At 35.2% G+C, this 16056-nt stretch overlaps 1 protein-coding gene across 11 annotated transcripts in view; it reads right to left on the reverse strand.

The window, feature by feature from the left end:
• Positions 1 to 16056, reverse strand: part of aopep (aminopeptidase O (putative)) — a 161505-nt gene that overhangs the window by 92781 nt on the left and 52668 nt on the right. For 7 of the 11 annotated variants that reach the window (XM_087263508.1, XM_087263506.1, XM_087263504.1 and 4 more), the window contains 4 exons: positions 10574 to 10676; positions 10377 to 10484; positions 7571 to 7614; positions 402 to 462 (listed from right to left, as the gene is read on the reverse strand). In XM_087263508.1, coding sequence (XP_087119634.1) covers positions 402 to 462; positions 7571 to 7614; positions 10377 to 10484; positions 10574 to 10676 — 316 coding nt within the window. Of the gene's footprint in view, positions 1 to 401; positions 463 to 4310; positions 5909 to 7570; positions 7615 to 8808; positions 9068 to 9916; positions 10485 to 10573; positions 10677 to 16056 lie in introns of those variants that run through there. The other 4 variants (XM_087263510.1, XM_087263511.1, XR_015497175.1 and 1 more) reach the window with 3 other exon arrangements.

Here is a 16056-nt window from a genome sequence, read left to right on the forward strand (position 1 = left end):
CAGCTTTCAGATTCTACATTCTACAACTAACTGGCAGAAAAAGAAAGGAAAAAAGACATTTATGGCTTCGTATTAGTCATCAGTGGTTTATGAGCTTGTGGCAACCCAGTTTAGAAATGCTTGAGAGGTTAAATGGATCTTAAAGCAGGAGGGAAGCTGCTTCATTCACGCCATGTGTCAGTGCTTGAGAGATATATGCATGTGCTCTATGTTCTATTGCTCAAGAGGAAACGGATTAAAAAACGGTTTTACATTCTGGTTGACAGGCATGAGGAGTAGCACCAATACGTCTTTTGCGTGTTGTGTAACAAGCCTGCTTTTATTCCCTTTGCATAATCATAGAGTATTTAATCTGGCTTGAATAAGCAAACATCTGAAAATAGATCTTGTCGTCTTCTTACCTCTGGCATTTCAGGTGTATCTAACCAGTCTGAAAAGATGGTTTCAAGTGCGATGCCCTGGCTGAAAGAGAAAAATGATACGTTCGGTAATTATTGAAGCAGATCAAGGACTTTAGCTTTCCTTTCATGTGCTTTAAAATCATGAAACTCCTTCAAATTATAAGCAACCTTAACAAGACGTCTACATGAAATGTGCATAACTATCTGGGTTGGGCAAAGTTCAGAAATTAGGTTTTGGATCGCTTTCAGTTTATGAGCTGGCATATGAATCGGATTGGTCACAGGATGTTGAATTGGAATGCACGGTAGCTCAGTGGTTAGAACTGTCGCCTCACAGAAAGAAGGTTGCTGGTTTGAGTCCCAAATGGACCAGTTGGTATTTCTGTGTGGAGTTGTGTGGATGTTCTCCCTGTGTTCGGGTGAGTTTCCGCAGGGTGCTCCGGTTTCCCCCCACAGTCCAAAAGCATGCGCTATAGGTAAATTGGGGAAATTAAATTGGCCTAAGTGTGTGAATGCTAGAGTGTATGGGTGTTTCCCAGTACTGGGTTGCGACTGGAAGGGTGTCTGCTGTGTAAAACATGCTGAAATAGTTGGCGAACCCTTGATAAATAAGGAACTAAAGCAGGTCACACACTGGGTGTCCCGCTCGGCGTGCACATAATAGTTGGAAGTATCACACACTAGACGTGCACATTCACATGATATTTAAAATGAAACTATTTAGATGGCGCTCTGTGGCGCGGCTGAAATATAAACAGTGTCCTGAGTAATGACTGGGCGGCACGAACAGCCTCCGACTTGTGGCGCTGGTGTGTGTATCCTGATAGAAACCAATGTTTAAAATTTTATAATGCATGGCGCACCAGGCAGCACTTCTGGTGTGTGACCTGCTTAAGCCGAAGGAAAATGAATGAATGTTTTGTTCCCTTTTTTTCTTAAAAAAAGTACTAAGTATCAGATATATTTTCTGATAACTCTCTTGATAATATAAATTTCTTAATATATTAAACAGTGCCATAAAATGTTCAAAAAGCATTCGAAACAATGTCCAAATGTTACAAATTGACACTGAAATCAAAAAGTATAATTTGCTTTTAATTTACCCACGCTCAAGCCTTTGATTGTGTGTCTTTTTTCCATAAGTAGAGCATTAAAGAATATTTTAGCTGAAATCATAATAATCATTATAATCATTTTTTTTTTTTGTTAACACCACTGTATTTGATGATACAGTAATAAAATGTAAATTAAAGACAACTGGCACATTGACAATCAAAAACACATGGTTGGTCTATGCATGAAACTGAAAATTATTCACAACATTGCCAGATAACAAGATTTGGATTTCAAACATTCTGGAAAACTTCCCTAGGTGTTCCTTTTAATGATTACTATTATTTGTTTTGTTTTGTTTTGTTTTGTGGTTAATTCTGTGGTGACCCCTGATAAATAAGGGACTAAGTCAATGAAAATGAATGAATGAAAGTTTTTTTTTTTTTTTTTTTTGCTAGTTCGAGTACCGGGTGGGCCAGTAGGCATTTCTCCATGTGTTTGTCTGGAAAGGCAATCACTGCATAAAACACATGCCAGAATAGTTAGTGGTTCATTCTGCTGTGGCGAACCCTGATAAATAAGGGACTAAGCCAAAGGAAAATGAATTAATGAATGTTTTTGTTTTTGTTTTGTTTTTGGTTGCTGTTCGCTGGCATTACTTCCCGACAGTCCGCTTACATGCGCTAAAGGTCCATTGCAGGAACTAAACTGGCTGTAGTGTATAAGTGTGTGTGTGAATGCGAGAGTGTATGTGTTTCCCAGTACCGGGTTATGGTTGAAAGGGCATCCACTGTGAAAACACATGCCGGAATAGTTAGCGGTTCATTTCGCTGTGGTGACCCCTGATAAATAATGGAAAATGTTTTGTTTTGCTCTGTTTTGCGAAAATATAACATTCGTTCTTGACTTGTAGAATGCATTAATAACATCATACTAAGGTTAATTTAACTCTAATTAATCTAGTCCATTTAATTCTTTAAATCAAAACTATAGTATATTTATTGGATATTACATTTTACTTTTTAGCTGAAAATTTATATTAATATTTAACTTTTTAAATAAAAGACTTTGTGTGGTATTTTTCTATTTCCTGGTATTACTTTTGACTTTAAAAAATCTTCCTGCTGTAACAGACTGTTTAATCATGTCCATTCTCTCTGATACAACTGTATGATCTTCATTTCCTCTTTCCTCTCCTGTTTCGTCCTGTTGCTCTTTTGGTTTCGTGTAGTCTCCATTTTCTCGTTAAGGCCTACCCACTGGCTGATGATTGATTAAATTACATTAAACTGAAAGGTAAGGGCGTTCAATATTTGTGTCTGCTGCTCAGAAGTGTAAACATTGATGGCGGCACAACTCTGGAACGGCAGATTGATGTGGTGAAACAATCACAGATGGGCCTCCTCATGTCAGATCAAAGACAAATCAATGCCTCCTACACCACCTCTCAGTTGAGGAAGTCCACGGCAGATCCTGTTAATGTGTGTCTGACTCCAATATCTGCGTTTCTCCTTTTTAAACTTTACATTCAATTTCGCTATTGAAGATCAACCTGCATTTTTGTCTTTGTCGGGCTAAAAAGTGGACAGCCAAATCTTATAGGGTTGAAACGCTGAGCCATATATATGGTATAGGATTAGTCTGAGGCTGATTTGACTTAGGATAGTAAATTACTACATAACAACCACCCCAGACACTCTAGCAACCAAACACAAACATGGTGGCAACCAACCACAACACCTTCATCAAGGTGACTGCAGTGTGGGTGGTGGATTCATGCAAGGGTATTATAGTTCATAAATATTCAACTAAACCATAAACTAAAATCTGTTTTGTTACTTAAAATGAATGATAACTGAAACAAACAAAAACTGTAAAATGTAAAAATTCCAGCTAGTTGCCTAAATTTGTTTTATTACAATTTCATTTAAGTTAAAAGTACAAAAAAAATCATTAATCAAAAATCTATATTACAAAACCTAATAACACACCTAAACCTGGAAAAATCGAAAGAAAACATTCATTAATTTTTTAAGCTTAGTCCCTTTATTCATCAGGGGTCGCTGCAGCGGAATGAACCGCCAACTTATCCAGCACGTTTTATGCAGCGAATGACCTTCCAGCTGCAATCCATTACTGGGAAACGCCCATACACACTCATGCACAAACACACACACACACACAATAGAGGCAATTTAGTTTATTCAATTCACTTATACAGCATGTCTTTGGACTGTGGGGAAACTGGAGCATCTACATGAAACCCACATGAGCATGGGGAGAGCATGCAACCTCCACAAAGAAATGCCAACTGGCCCAGCTGGGACTCGAACCAGCGACCTTCTTGCTGTGAGGCGAAAGTGTTATCCACAGAGCCACTGTGTCGCCCATGTTTCACATTATTCAGATATTTTTTAACAATCCATTTAGGAATATTAAGATGTGTTTGTTTTGTTGTTATTTAACCACTTTATTTTTTTTTTAACCAACATTACTAAGGCAAATATTTTAATAGTCAAAAACAAAAACATTTAAACAAAATATCTGATCTCTTTGTAATACATGAACATTAGTGTTAAATAGACTCTTAAACTTGATAATTAAAATGTTACAAAGTGTGTGCAATGGTAAACTTTAGTAAACTTTAGTTTAGATCAACATCTGGTGTTATAAAATTATAATAATCAAATTTGAGCTTTTAAGTAAAGGAACCAGCCATCATTATTCAAATAAACATTGCAACATTACAGTTGTGAAGTTGAATGACTATATTAACCCCTACGTTTAAAAATATTTCAGATGGGGAGCTAGTGGCTGGGATGCAAGAAAAGAAACCAAAAAGCCACTCTGGCAACATCCTTTTTACTGAAAATGCTTTATTTTATTTAAACTATGGACGTTATTAAACAGAATATTGAAGTGACCACATTAATATGACAGGTCTCTTACAAAAATCACCATGGTAAACAAAGTTTCCTCTAAAATACCAGCTGTTACTACAGTTATTTTTACCCTGTTATTGTTTTAGCAACTATACTGTCATCACAATAACACATGAAACAAGGAGTCATTATGAAAGCTTGATGAACATACACAAAGTATTGAAACATTTGAATATATTATCATTGTTTCATTGTAATTCACATCTATGATATATTTCAAGAAATAATGGTGTGAATGTTAAAATGATACTGAGTAATAGATGGCGCATTAATGGATCATGCTTTCAAAAGCGAACTTATTAATTGGACTAATCATGACCAGAACTGTTTTTACAAGCACTATTAAGTGTACTTCACAGGTTCTTTTGATTAGCATTCATGCTTCATTAAATCATTCGCAGCATGCATTTGAGTGTTTTCTTGTCGAATGAAAAGTGTTGCTTTTATTCTGCAACAACATGTCATAGCACGACAGCCCTTTTATATAGCAATCACAGTCCGGTGAGCTTAGTGATTTGCTCTGACACTGAGGGCTTTTCCATCTCTGATGCTGAGATGGAAATTTCCATTCTTTCCTTTGTCGTCGCCTAAATGTGCTCAACTGCTGTGTCGAAGGGCCACAAGTGTTGGAGATGCACCGTTCCTGTCTGAGACAGTCCATTAGTTGATTATATGTGCTTTGGGTTTGCGTGTGTGTCTGTGTTTGTGTGTGTGTCTGGACATAACAAGATTGATTTGGAGTGAGTGCTGAATGACTTCAGTCACAGCCAGAGGAAAAATACTTTAAAGGAAGAGAAGAAAAGCAAATCTGTGCCTTATTGTGATCATGCTGTGCACCAATCAGAGCTGAATTAAAAAAATGCCATTCAATTTCAGTGGATTATTAGTTTAAACTAAGTTTAAAATAAGACAAAAGTAAATATGCAAGAAAAAAACAACAATACAGGCTCATTGTGAATACGTACCCCTATATACATTTCTGGAGGGCACAAATTATGTAACCAGAGGTATGTATGGCTATAATGCCATCAAAGGCTTTTGTTTCTTTTCACACTAACAGCTGACCGCTTACCTCTATATGGACAGCTTTTCCCTTGTTACCAGTTTGCCCAGTGATTAAACAAAAAATAAAAATAAAAAGATAAATAAACAAGTAAATAACAGGGTGAGAACGCGGTAATATCTGAAAACTTGGTAAAAAAGCAGGCAGCTTTTCTTTCTGGATTGCTTTTGAAAACACTGTTGGTTGGGTTTAGGGAAGGAGGAGGGTAGGGGGAACGGTCGGTCGCTTAATCAGTCAGTCAGTCAATCAGTCAGTTGATAGTGACCTCTGGTGGATTAAGTGTGAACAGCAGGCACAAATGGCACTCAAGAGAGAAATCTGAGATCCGAAAAAGCAAATACAGCAGCCTCTGGTGGATTCGCGGGAACAAAAACAGCAAAAAAAGTACCTCCTAGGACGTATTATGTTTTCTCCAGAAATGTATTGAGGGGTATGTATCCATATTGAGCCTGCGTGGGAAAAAAATCATTCAAAAGACATACTTAGTTCTGCAAATATACGCTTAATGTTAACAAAGACTATAGAATACACAACACATGTCACTAATATAGTTTTGAATGGGGAAAACTGTAACAAAAAAACTGTACAGGAGTCAATCAATGATCACTATATAGTGACGTTTCTCCGGTGGAAAAGCCTGGACCAGACATGTGTTTTTCCTACAGTTTGGTAATCAACAAACACACTTGAATCTCAGTGAATACTAGCTTCACAGACATAAGAAATATATCCAAATAAGCCTTTAAATATGCTCTTTTAAATGAACCAAGTGCACTTAAAAACAAGGTTTTTTTGGTTTTGTAATCTGTATGAAACGAGGTACAGTCCGACCTGTCAAACGCACATAACATGACAGCAATTACTCAAATGCCCACAAACTTCTAAACAGAGTCGCTGTCATTTCTGGAGGAGATTCGCAATTAAGACCAAAGTGTAAATTACTTCAGAAGAGCAGCGCGTTCCGACGAATTATTATTCAGAGGATGATGAAGTGCAGAAAGGCCATAAATGAGGTTGGTGTCGTGATTTTTGTTTCTTTCGAACGTGCATGTGCATTAGCTTGGGCAACCTGAAAAATATGCAGATTTTGTTTGATACGGAGATTTAGAAAGGAAACTTATGAGAGTTGTTGTTTAATTTTATTGGTGATTCCAAATATGTAATGTAATAATACGCTTGGCAAACAGTTTTGGAAGTATATAAAATGCCTGAGCATACTGCCCAAGAGGCGTTTTAAAGATGGTCGCTGAGTGAAATGACTTGCCTTAAAGGAACTTTGATAATAATTAAATTCTAAATAACAATTTTCATTATCATTTTATGAACAGTTTATTACAGCAGACACAACATACTATGTTAATACAATCTTTGTTTTTCTCGTAATACTATACGATTGATGATGTTTTCCAGCATCAAACAATACAAGTACAATACAGCTTTTTTCTCTTTCCCATACATTATGTTTATGTGTACAGTTTACTTTATTGTTCTGATTAAAACTAAACTGGGTTTCCAGCCATCGATCATTAATACAGATTTGTTTTTTGATTAATTTACAATATTAACATTAATAGAACAACTCAGTTTCTCAATTTCCAAAATTTAAGGTTTAACGCACAGATCTAATATTTATTGAATTCTGTATCTAAATTCAAGATGTACATAACTATATCAATAATAACTCAGCAAGCTAGCATAAGACCTGACATTCACTTGGGCCCTGCACTTTTATCATTTACTGGCACATCAGAGCTACGCTACACTTCTAACCGACCACAAAACACAAAATATTATAGAGGGTAAAGAAGATCCTTAATATTTCTTTTATATTATGCGTCTTTGGGCAGTATTAATGACAAAAGTATGTCAACACTTAAATGGTGAGACTAAAAAGAAAATAAATATTTGATAAAACGATGGGTAAGAAATGCAGTGGAAAACCTATTTGAGGTAGATCTTGAGATGAAAGATCCCTGCAGGGTCTGGTTTAGCTAAATACCTCTAAATCTACAGGCAAATTCCCAAGTACTAATAAAGATAATGGCAGAGCTGCTGAAGAGTTCAGCGAGCTATTAAATAGCACGTGTTTTTTCGACACTATTCACTCATACCTGCTCATTGCTGGAAATGCGTCCAGAAGCATCTGCAGAAAATCCTACAGGAAACGGAATACAGTATGAATCTGCATGAACATCAAAGCTGCAAAGAGAGCATGCAATGTTTAAAAATACTGAAATATTAATATCTTGCTGTATTTCTCCACTTGTCTCTTACTAATAAAACACCTGCCAATAGAGCACAACAGTTCTGAAGCTCTCAAAGTTAAATTTCCTTTTTTTTTCATATGGGAACTGATTTTTATTAACTATTAATGCTGTAATGCAATGATATATGGTTCTGTTGGAACCATCAGTTCACATTAATCAAATAATTTTGATAATTATGATTAGTATATTTGATAATTATGAATTCCTGGTGCAAACATCTCCATAAATCCATTGATGACCAGTAAATTATGCCAAATCTAATACTTTAGCTTTAACCTAGACCCATAGAGTACTGCCAATATGGTCAACTTACTGTAAGATGAAAAACTTTATGATTGGTGAATTTTCCAGATTGGTGGATGCCAACCAACCACTATAAAGAAGACGTGTCATGTTTACAAGACGTGTATGTAAAATGCATTAAATGTTTGGCTGTCGATAATAGCAGTTTTTTTGGTGCTGAGTTTTACCAAATTGGTTCTGAATAATAATTCAGTTTCCCAGAGATGGGTTGCGGCTGGAAGGGCATCCGCTGTGTAAAGCATGTGCTGGATAAGTTGGCGGCTCATTCCGCTGTGGCAACCTCGGATTAATAAAGGGACCAAGCCAATAAGAAAATGAATGAATATGTGAATGATAATTCAGATTACTTTCAGTCATTTATTTTATAAAGGTTTTTTATTTGTTGTATATTGTTGCAATTTTTCATACTCAGGCTGTGAAGAAACATGTTAAGAGTTAAATACAAAATTTTATGATGGTAAAGCAACTTTTGGTTTATGCTTTTTTGTTTCTGAATATATTATTCAGCTGGTTTATTTTATTTATTTTTTGCTGTTGGTCTACGTAATTTTTAAACACTAATTTATTGAAGTTCCTCTTGTGTTTTAGTTGTGAGAACGCAAATTAATTTAAAATGTAATTTTAAATGAGCATTAAAATGTTCTTGAATGTTCTAATTCAGTTGAAGTCAGAATGATTAGCCCCAATTACATTTTTTTCTTTTTTTAAATATTTACCAAATTATGTTTAACAGAGCAAGGGAATCTTCACAGTATGTCTGATAATATTTTTATTTTTCTGGAGAAAGTCTTATTTGTTTTATTTCGGTTAAAATAAAAGCAGTTTTTAATTTTTTAAAAACTATTTTATGGTCAAGATTATTAGCCCTTTTAAACTAGATTTTTTTTCTGATAGTCTACAGAACAAACCATCATTACACAATAACTTGCTTAATTACCCTAACCTGCCTAGTTAACCTAATTAACCTAGTTAATCCTTTAAAAGTTACTTTAAGCTGTATAGAAGTGTCTTGAAAAATATCTAGTCAAATATTATTTACTGTCATCATGGCAAAGATAAAGTAAATCAGTTGGAAATGAGCTATTAAAACTATTATGACAAAGGGGGGGGGGGGGGGGGGCTAATAATTCTGACATCAACTGAAACTAGTAACTGTAACTAGTTACTATTTTTCAGTAACTAGCACTTTCCAGCTGTAAATCTCAAATAAAGACAAGTTTCACACCTTGAGGCAAATTATTAACAAAAAAAATATCATCTTCAACAAATTACTTCAACTTGTTACACCTAAATAAATTAAACTTTTTCAACTTAATTAATCACTACAAATAAAGAAAAACGTTTAGGTATAACAATGAATCAAGCTTTTTCAACTTCTAAAAATAATTTTTTAAAATTAATTTAGGTTTAAACAAATGTTCTGTATGTACGTTTTTGAAGCATAAAAATTCCATAATATGTTTGCAGATATTTAAACAAAAACACTAAAACAAAAAATGGTATGAAAACAAATAGTTGAAGTCTTTTTATTAGCCCCCTTTGATTTTTTTTTCTTTTTAAATATTTTCCAAATGATGTTTAACAGAGCAAGGAAATTTTCCCAGTATGTCTGATAATATTTTTTCTTCTTGAGAAAGTCTAATTTGTTTTATGTCAGCGAGAATAAAAGCAGTTTTTATTTTTTATGAACCATCTTAAGGACAAACTTATTAGCCCCTTTAAGCTATAATTCTATTCGATAGTCTACAGAATAAACCATCATTATACAATAACTTGCCTTATTACCGTAACCTGCCTAGTTGAGCTAATTAACCTAGTTAAGCCTTTAAATGTCACTTTAAGCTGTATAGAAGTGTCTTAAAAAATATCTAGTAAAATATTATTTGCTGTCATCATGGCAAAGATAAAATAAATCAGTTATTAGAACTGAATTATTAAATCTATTATGTTTAGAAATGTGTTGAAAAAATCTGCTCTCCGTTAAACAGAAATTGGGGAAGAAAATAAACAAGGGGGTGAATAATTCAGGGGGGCTAATAATTCTGACTTCAACTGTACTTAATGGCAATCTGGCAACCTGAGTTTTTATTGAATGAGGAAGGGCCGGGTGAAAAAAAACCCTCTATGGTTTTGAATGTGGAGTGCAATATGTCACTCCTGCATACTGCACCTTTAACAATTTGAAATAATCTGTAATCTAACGTTTCCACTTTTTACCTACATTCTTAACAGGCTGAAAGAATGAAAATGAAACTGAAACAGTGTCCAAAATATGCACGCCCCATCCAACAGCAACATTTGCATACAGATTGAATGAACAGATCCATTCAATGCAGGGCAAGATCACCTGAGACAGAATTAGCTGCCCGTGGAATTTTCCAACAAACACTTTGAAGAATTGCAGGAACTTCTCCTCGCCGATCTGATCAGCCAGAAACTTCAAGAGGAAGTAGCCCTGGGAGAAAAAGACAGAAAGCCAGATCTACACCAGCCAAATCTCCCAGATGGCCCAGAAGACGCTGCACTTTGAGCTTTCAAACGTACCTTCAAATAGTGCACCTGCATGAAGGGTTTTTCTGGGTTGAGGGCATGCTTCACAACTGACGCACCGGACTCGCTCACTTCCCCTGTGTTCTCTTTATTGGGCCTGTGTGCAAATATACAAACATATGCAAACACACAAACAGCACATCAATCATACTGTGGTCTGATAAGGTAAAGTGCTGCATCTACAGGAATACACTTACATCAGCATACATTAGGAGCTGCTAACAGTTTGCTAAGTGTATAAACAATTGCATTCATGAAAGCATTATGTCCTTGATTGCCTCTCTGTCTAGAGCACCATAGATTACAGTAATGCTGTGTTTTTATGGCTCTTTGTTGAGTAAGTGCACATTTAGATCAGTGTATAATTCAAGTCACGAGACACAGGTCAGGAGCTTTTTTTCAAAGTAAAGATACATAAGTATGCTTCTGTTATTATTGCTGTGTTATTAGCATCTACATAAAGGTTCAAAGAAGTCAATAATGAGTATCTTTAGCAATAAAATTGCAGGTTACATTTTGCCTATTTACTTTGTCACTAAAAACAGTTTCATCAAAAGCCGACATGGAATCAGTATTACATTTATTCAATTTAAGTACCTACTGACATATTATGAGAGTTTGGACAGCTGCACAGCAGAATGAATCAGTGTTTTTGAACAAATCGATTAAATTTCATGACACTGATGCATCTGAATAAACATATTTCATACTGTAATTTTGAAGAAAAGTGTAGTATATTGCTGTATATTAAGCATTTTGGGCATCATCTATCAAGATTAGCGAGTTAATAATGTAGGCAGGTTCAGGTTAAGATATAAAGCTTTTTGGTTTACGTTTAACATTGGCTTGTTCTAATTTGTTGTTACTTCTAAGGGTGTTTTTGCACCTGCCTTATTTATTTCGGTTGAATCTCACTAGAGTTCATTTTCCCTCTTGGTGCAGTTCATTTGGCCGGGTGTGAATGTAGCAATCGCACTCGAGTGCGCACCAAAAGCGGACCATAAAAAGGGTATCGAGACCTCCTTGAAGAGGAGGTCTTAGTACCTCAACTAACCACCAGTTGCAACCAAGGTATGCAGAAGAGCATCTCTGAATGCACAACATGTCGAACCTTGAGGCAGATGGGCTACAGTAGCAGAAGACCAAGCCAGGTGCCACTCATTTCAGCTAAGAACAGGAAACTGAGGCTACAATTTGCACAGACTCACCAAAGTTGGACAATAAAAGATTGGAAAAATGTTGCCTGGTCTGACGAGTCTCGACTTCTGGTGTGACATTGGGATGGTAGGGTCAGAATTTGGTGTCAAAACATAAAAACATGTAACTATCCTGATTTGTATCAGTGGTTTAGGCTGGTGGTGGTGATGTAATGGCATGGGGGATATTTTCTTAGCATACTTTGGGCCTATTAGTACCAATTGAAAATCGTGTCAACGCCACAGCCTAGCTGAGTATATTTGCTGACCATGTCTGTCCCTTTATGACCACAGTGTACCCATCTTCTGATGGCTACTTCCAGCAGGATAATGCACCATGTCATAAAGCGTGAATCATCTCAGACTGCTTTCTTGAACATGACAATGAGTTCACTGTACTCAAATGGTCTCCACAGTCACCAGAACTCAATCCAATAGAGCACCTTTGGGATGTGGTGGAATGGGAGATTCGCATCATGGATGTGCAGCTAACAAATCTGCAACAACTGTGTGATGCTATCATGTCAATATGGATCAAAATCTCTGAGGAATATTTTCAGTACCTTGTTGAATCTATGCCAGAAGGAATTAAGGCAGTTCTGAAGGCAAAAGGGGTCCAACCTGGTGTACCTATTAAAGTGGCCGGGGAGTGTATATTTACATTTACATTTATATTTAGTCATTTAGCAGACGCTTTTATCCAAAGCGACTTACAAATGAGGACAAGGAAGCAATTTACACAACTACAAGAGCAACAATGAATAAGTGCTGTAGGAGAGTTTCAGGTATGTAAAGTGTAAGAAGCAAAACATACTGCAACATGGTTTAAATTAAGGAAATGTAACAGGCAAGACAATTGAATCATAATACTGTAACATGAACTGGCAAATTTAGATACTTTATGAAAATGGATTAGGAATCTTTTTATATATTTTTAAGCTTTGTAAAGGTTATAATATCACAACAGAGACTGATAAAGTGTTTCCTTCCTATGGTCAAAGGTACTGTACTGTAGCTTGCTGAAAACAAAAAAGAGCTTTGAGTGCTGGCCATCTCTGCGTGTGATGACAACCTCGGTTAAAAACTATTGATCTTCTTTGGGAGATTAACTGGTCTTGCCAATAAAAGGCTCTTGTAAAGATTTGGTCGATACTCAGGCGCCGCTAACACAGACAACAGCTATTTTTTTTGTTTTTTTTTTCTTGCAGACAAAGGGCCATGAAACTATACGTGTGCAGTGATTTTCTAGCCATCATAACCTGCTTTTGTTTGTTTCTTTGTGTCACAGATTTGATCGTGATAAACCACAGTGAGCTTGATCACGCTCTAATGCCTTATCTCTGTTAGCATGTGCCCTCGGTGCAGGTCTACGCAGTCAAATTCCACAGAGAAATAAAGCAAGATCTGGGAAGAGGAACAGATGCTTTCCCATATATGGAGATTGAGTTCAGATACAGTTTCTCTCTGATAGTTCCTACCAGCGAAGCTTATTCATGAAAAAAATTGTGACAGAGCTAGATCTTCACATTTCCAGAAGAAAATGACAGTGGTGACTGCCTGTGCAAACTAGTCATTATAGTCCTGAAGCGTTGCTATGTGGTTGCTAAGGTGTTATGGATGCATTTCTCTATAATAATCTGAATTCTACATATAAATTCAGCCTCTTATTCAACAAAGTGTACAGGATTTTCGCATGGCATTGTTCACCTCTGAAAATATATTTTTTTATGTATTTCATGGATGTAAATAATTGAGTGTGAGTTGATGAATGCTGCTGAAAAAAGGAGAGGAATTATTTATATATTAGTGAAAGACATAGCTAAAGTAGTTCCAGTAACCAAATTCTAAGGAATAATTATGCTCATTGATAAGGGGCCATTGAGTAATTATTAAAACAGTTTAGATCAGGGGTTCTAAAGAACTTGATTCAAAGGTACAAACCTGAATCTTTATCAATGTCGAAGGTCTAGAAACATTAGTCATAAGTTCACAAAACTTGTTTTGAAGAGACATGGCCATATACATACAGTATATGCATCTCTGTCCAATAATCTTTGAAAACTAACATTGTTTTGATAATTTTAACTTTTCTGGAAACTAATATCCTCACCCATTCAAACGCTCTCTGTGCTGAATAGTGTCACCCGAAGTCATACACTGACTAAATGCCATGACAACAGCATCACAGGAAAACTAAATATCATCTTCAGTTTGGACAAACGACAAATGTAACACGATTAAGTAAACCATAAAGTTCAATGTGTGTTTACTATAAATGTTAAATCCACACTTTCAATCCTTCACACAATAACTGCTCTTAAATATATAGCAGAGGTGAGTCTGGACTGAATTCTCTCTGGACTTTCCGAACTTTGAGAAGTCTTGCTTTTTGCACATATCTCTTCCATACAAATGCAAACACATGCGATACAAACATGCACTTGATGAAACTTTTGAAAAATACAAGCTATGACATTTCTCACAAGTGGGAAAATGATGACTGTTCATGAAGCAAATAAACTTACAGTTTCATTATTAGTAGTGACTGCTTCTGCTGAACACTGTTGAGTGACTCAAAGATTCCAGAATTCGCACTTCACTCTCATTCTCTAAAAACATCAGTAAAAACTGAATTTGGCTGTTATTAATGACTCATGGTTCTATTACTGGCTTTAAAATGACATTTTCTGTGTTCGTGTGGGTTTCCTCCAGGTGCTCCGGTTTTCCCCACAGCCCAAAGACTGTACAGCTAAATTGAATACGCTAAATTGGCCATAGTGTATGTGAGTGTGTACAAAAGTGTGTGGGTATTTTCCCAGTGTTGGGTTGCGGCTGGAAGGCCATCCGCTACGTAAAACATAAGCTGGATAAGTTGGCAGTCATTCCGCTGTGGCGACCTCTAATTAATAAAGCGACTAAGCCAAAAAGAAAAGGAATGAATGAATGAATGAAAATGACATTTTGGGATGAATAAATAGTTACAGTGGCATTAGTTGAGATGGGTAAGAAACTAGTCCTAAATTCACAGGTGTTTTAAAGAAAGAACAGTAAATTACAGTAAATTAAGTGGGAAAACTGACTTCAGTCCACTGAATTATGTAAGCAAAGAGTTAAGAGGTAAGTCACTGCACAAGTGATTTTTCAAAATACAGCAAGGTCTTGAGCATATCATTATTTTAAAAATGGTTACTAAAAGTGTTAGGTAGTTACTTTAAATAAAGCAATTAGTTATTGATTACTAATTACATCATTAAAATGACATTTAATTACTTTTATAATTTCTGAAAAGTCTGAAAGGTAACTAAATTTCACAATAAGGAAATTAATTACTTGATCAATTTAATTAAAATGTAAAAAATATGTACCAAAACATATTTTTCATACATGCCATATATTGGCATTCAGTTTCTAGAATTCTCAGTTTTTTGTAAGCATCTGCACATGCCTGGCATGTCTATCCTTCCACAGTTAAAAAATCAAGTTATTATGCTAAATATCTGAAAAATAATATATCCAATTACTCTGTTTCTGTGAATTTAAATCATTTAATTTAATGATTACATTTCTCAGTTAATTATTATTTTTTCTTAAGCATATATGCAATTGTTTTAATAAATGTAACCTTCTTTAGTTAAAATAAATAATACATTTCAGCAAAAAAGTTTTATAACAAAATATACAATTACTGTGCTTCTCTGAATTGACATTTCTGCACAGTAAATTTTAAGTAGCTAACTACATAACCTAAAAAGAAAAAATAATACCTTACTTTTTTCTGTGGAAAACTAATTTGCTTACAATAACTAATTTCTTTTGCAACTAACTACACTTAACATGGTTACTACACACTCTTAAAAAAGGTACACAGTGGTACAAATAATATTCCTTAAGAAAAGGTTTTGTACCTTTGTTAAAGTTGTGTCTTGTATGGTACAGAAAAGACTTCTTATGATACTGTACTGTAACTGTTATAGTCCAACTGAAATGAAGCTGTTCTCATAGAAAAGGTAATTAAGTGTTGGACAACTCCTTTTTATTACAATATTTATGAAAATAAATATTACTGGAAAGGCAAAGTTATATTCTAAATAGTTTTTATATTTAAAAAAATGAATCATCATTTAAAAACATATGTTTAAAGAAACTCAAACATGAATTACTAAGTTAATACATAACAACTAGTAAAACAAAACTATAGGTATTGTAAACTAAACATTTAAGGCATTTTCAATAAACATTTGGTAAGCCCTTTCTGATAAATACATTTTCATCACTGATATC

This window comes from Danio rerio, chromosome 8, assembly GCF_052040795.2.
Source record: "Danio rerio strain M-AB ecotype USA chromosome 8, GRCz13ab, whole genome shotgun sequence".
In the NCBI taxonomy this organism is placed as follows: domain Eukaryota; kingdom Metazoa; phylum Chordata; class Actinopteri; order Cypriniformes; family Danionidae; genus Danio; species Danio rerio.